The sequence below is a fragment of the Pundamilia nyererei genome, unplaced genomic scaffold, assembly GCF_000239375.1.
Source record: "Pundamilia nyererei isolate P.nyererei 1_Seehausen unplaced genomic scaffold, PunNye1.0 scaffold00266, whole genome shotgun sequence".
NCBI lineage: Eukaryota > Metazoa > Chordata > Actinopteri > Cichliformes > Cichlidae > Pundamilia > Pundamilia nyererei.
Genome location: NW_005187667.1, coordinates 141,138 through 142,376, shown reverse-complemented (window position 1 = coordinate 142,376; position 1,239 = coordinate 141,138). Strand labels below are relative to the sequence as shown.

At 55.9% G+C, this 1,239-nt stretch overlaps 1 protein-coding gene across 1 annotated transcript in view; it reads right to left on the bottom strand.

The window, feature by feature from the left end:
• chm (CHM Rab escort protein) overlaps positions 1-1,239 on the bottom strand; it is a 17,838-nt gene that overhangs the window by 3,091 nt on the left and 13,508 nt on the right. Inside the window, exons 13-14 of the mRNA XM_013915188.1 lie at positions 1,157-1,220; positions 833-951 (exon numbers count right to left, since the gene is read on the bottom strand). Of these exons, the coding sequence (XP_013770642.1) occupies positions 833-951; positions 1,157-1,220 (183 nt within the window). The remainder of the gene's footprint in view (positions 1-832; positions 952-1,156; positions 1,221-1,239) is intronic.

The window sequence follows — 1,239 nt, the reverse complement described above, 5'->3', positions numbered from 1 at the left end:
CACACACACACACTCGTGCTGTGTCTGTGCTTCTGGAGGATTCAGCCGTTTCTCTTCAAGGACGCTGAAGGACGTCAGCATCATCATCCTCACTCTTCATGCCGAAGCAGGAAGCAGAGCGTCTCCTCCTCGCGCTGAGGCGGCCGTCTGAGCGCAGCAGGAGTCGCTCCTCTATCTTCTGCTCTCTGGGAGCTGCAGCTGTTTCCTGTTCCTGGGACAGGAGGGCCGCTGCTGGGCCTTGTCTGCTTCAGCTGACCCGGCTCCTAACGAGGGGTTACGTGACTTCCTGTTTCCTCCCAATCAGCTCAAAGCAGTCGGTCCACTGTCCTTTGCCCTCAGTAAGGGTTCCTCTATAAACTCAGAGAAACGCTGCTTCCTGCTTCCTCTGAAGCTCAGTTCGCGCTGCAGCAGGGCTACATGCTCCGAGCTGCTGCGATTGGCTGAATGACCTTCATCGGTCCAGCACAGCTGCACCTGAGAATCAGCCTAACCTCTGCTAAAACTGAACCCAGATCAGTTTCTGAGCACTGAGCCTGGTCTCTGCATCCAGCTGTGAGCATCACAGTCACAACTTCACAGAGTGCATTCTGGGTAAAGTGTCAGGGTTTAACATAATAATCCATGTTGGTACAGGCGGAGTCAGAGGAAGACGACCTGCTGACGCGAGGCTGAGGACGACCCCAGAGTTTGTGTTTTATTTGCTGGGAGTTACACAAACAGGAAGCTGCGACCAGGGCGGCACGCTGAGGACGTGACGATGTAGCGAGCCGCCTCAGGTTGGTAAACGACGATAACCTGAAACATCAGAACGTCTTACAGCAGATCCCCTCACACTGACACACAACAGGTGAACTCACAGGTCCCAGGTATGCAGGTCATGGTGGACGGGCTCAGCTCCACCATGTTCACCGCCGGGCGTCCGTCTGTCGGAGGAACCGTGACCAGAGACACCTGCAGAAAGCAGAGGGCGGGTCTGAGCGCGTGCAGAGAGGGTCAGACAATAATCAGCGTTTCTCCAGCAGCGCATCAGTGATTACATCACTCTACAGGCTGACGATGTCATCTGAACGCTGCACAGACTCCACCCCCTGTGAGCGTGGAGGTGACACCAGGTGCTGCTTCGCTTTGATGTTTGTTCAGTGCTGATCAGACGAACCTGCTGCTCCGAGTCGCCGGGAAGGACGGAGGCGTCGGTGATCAGGACGGCTCTGCTCAGAAACCTGCACACACACACACACA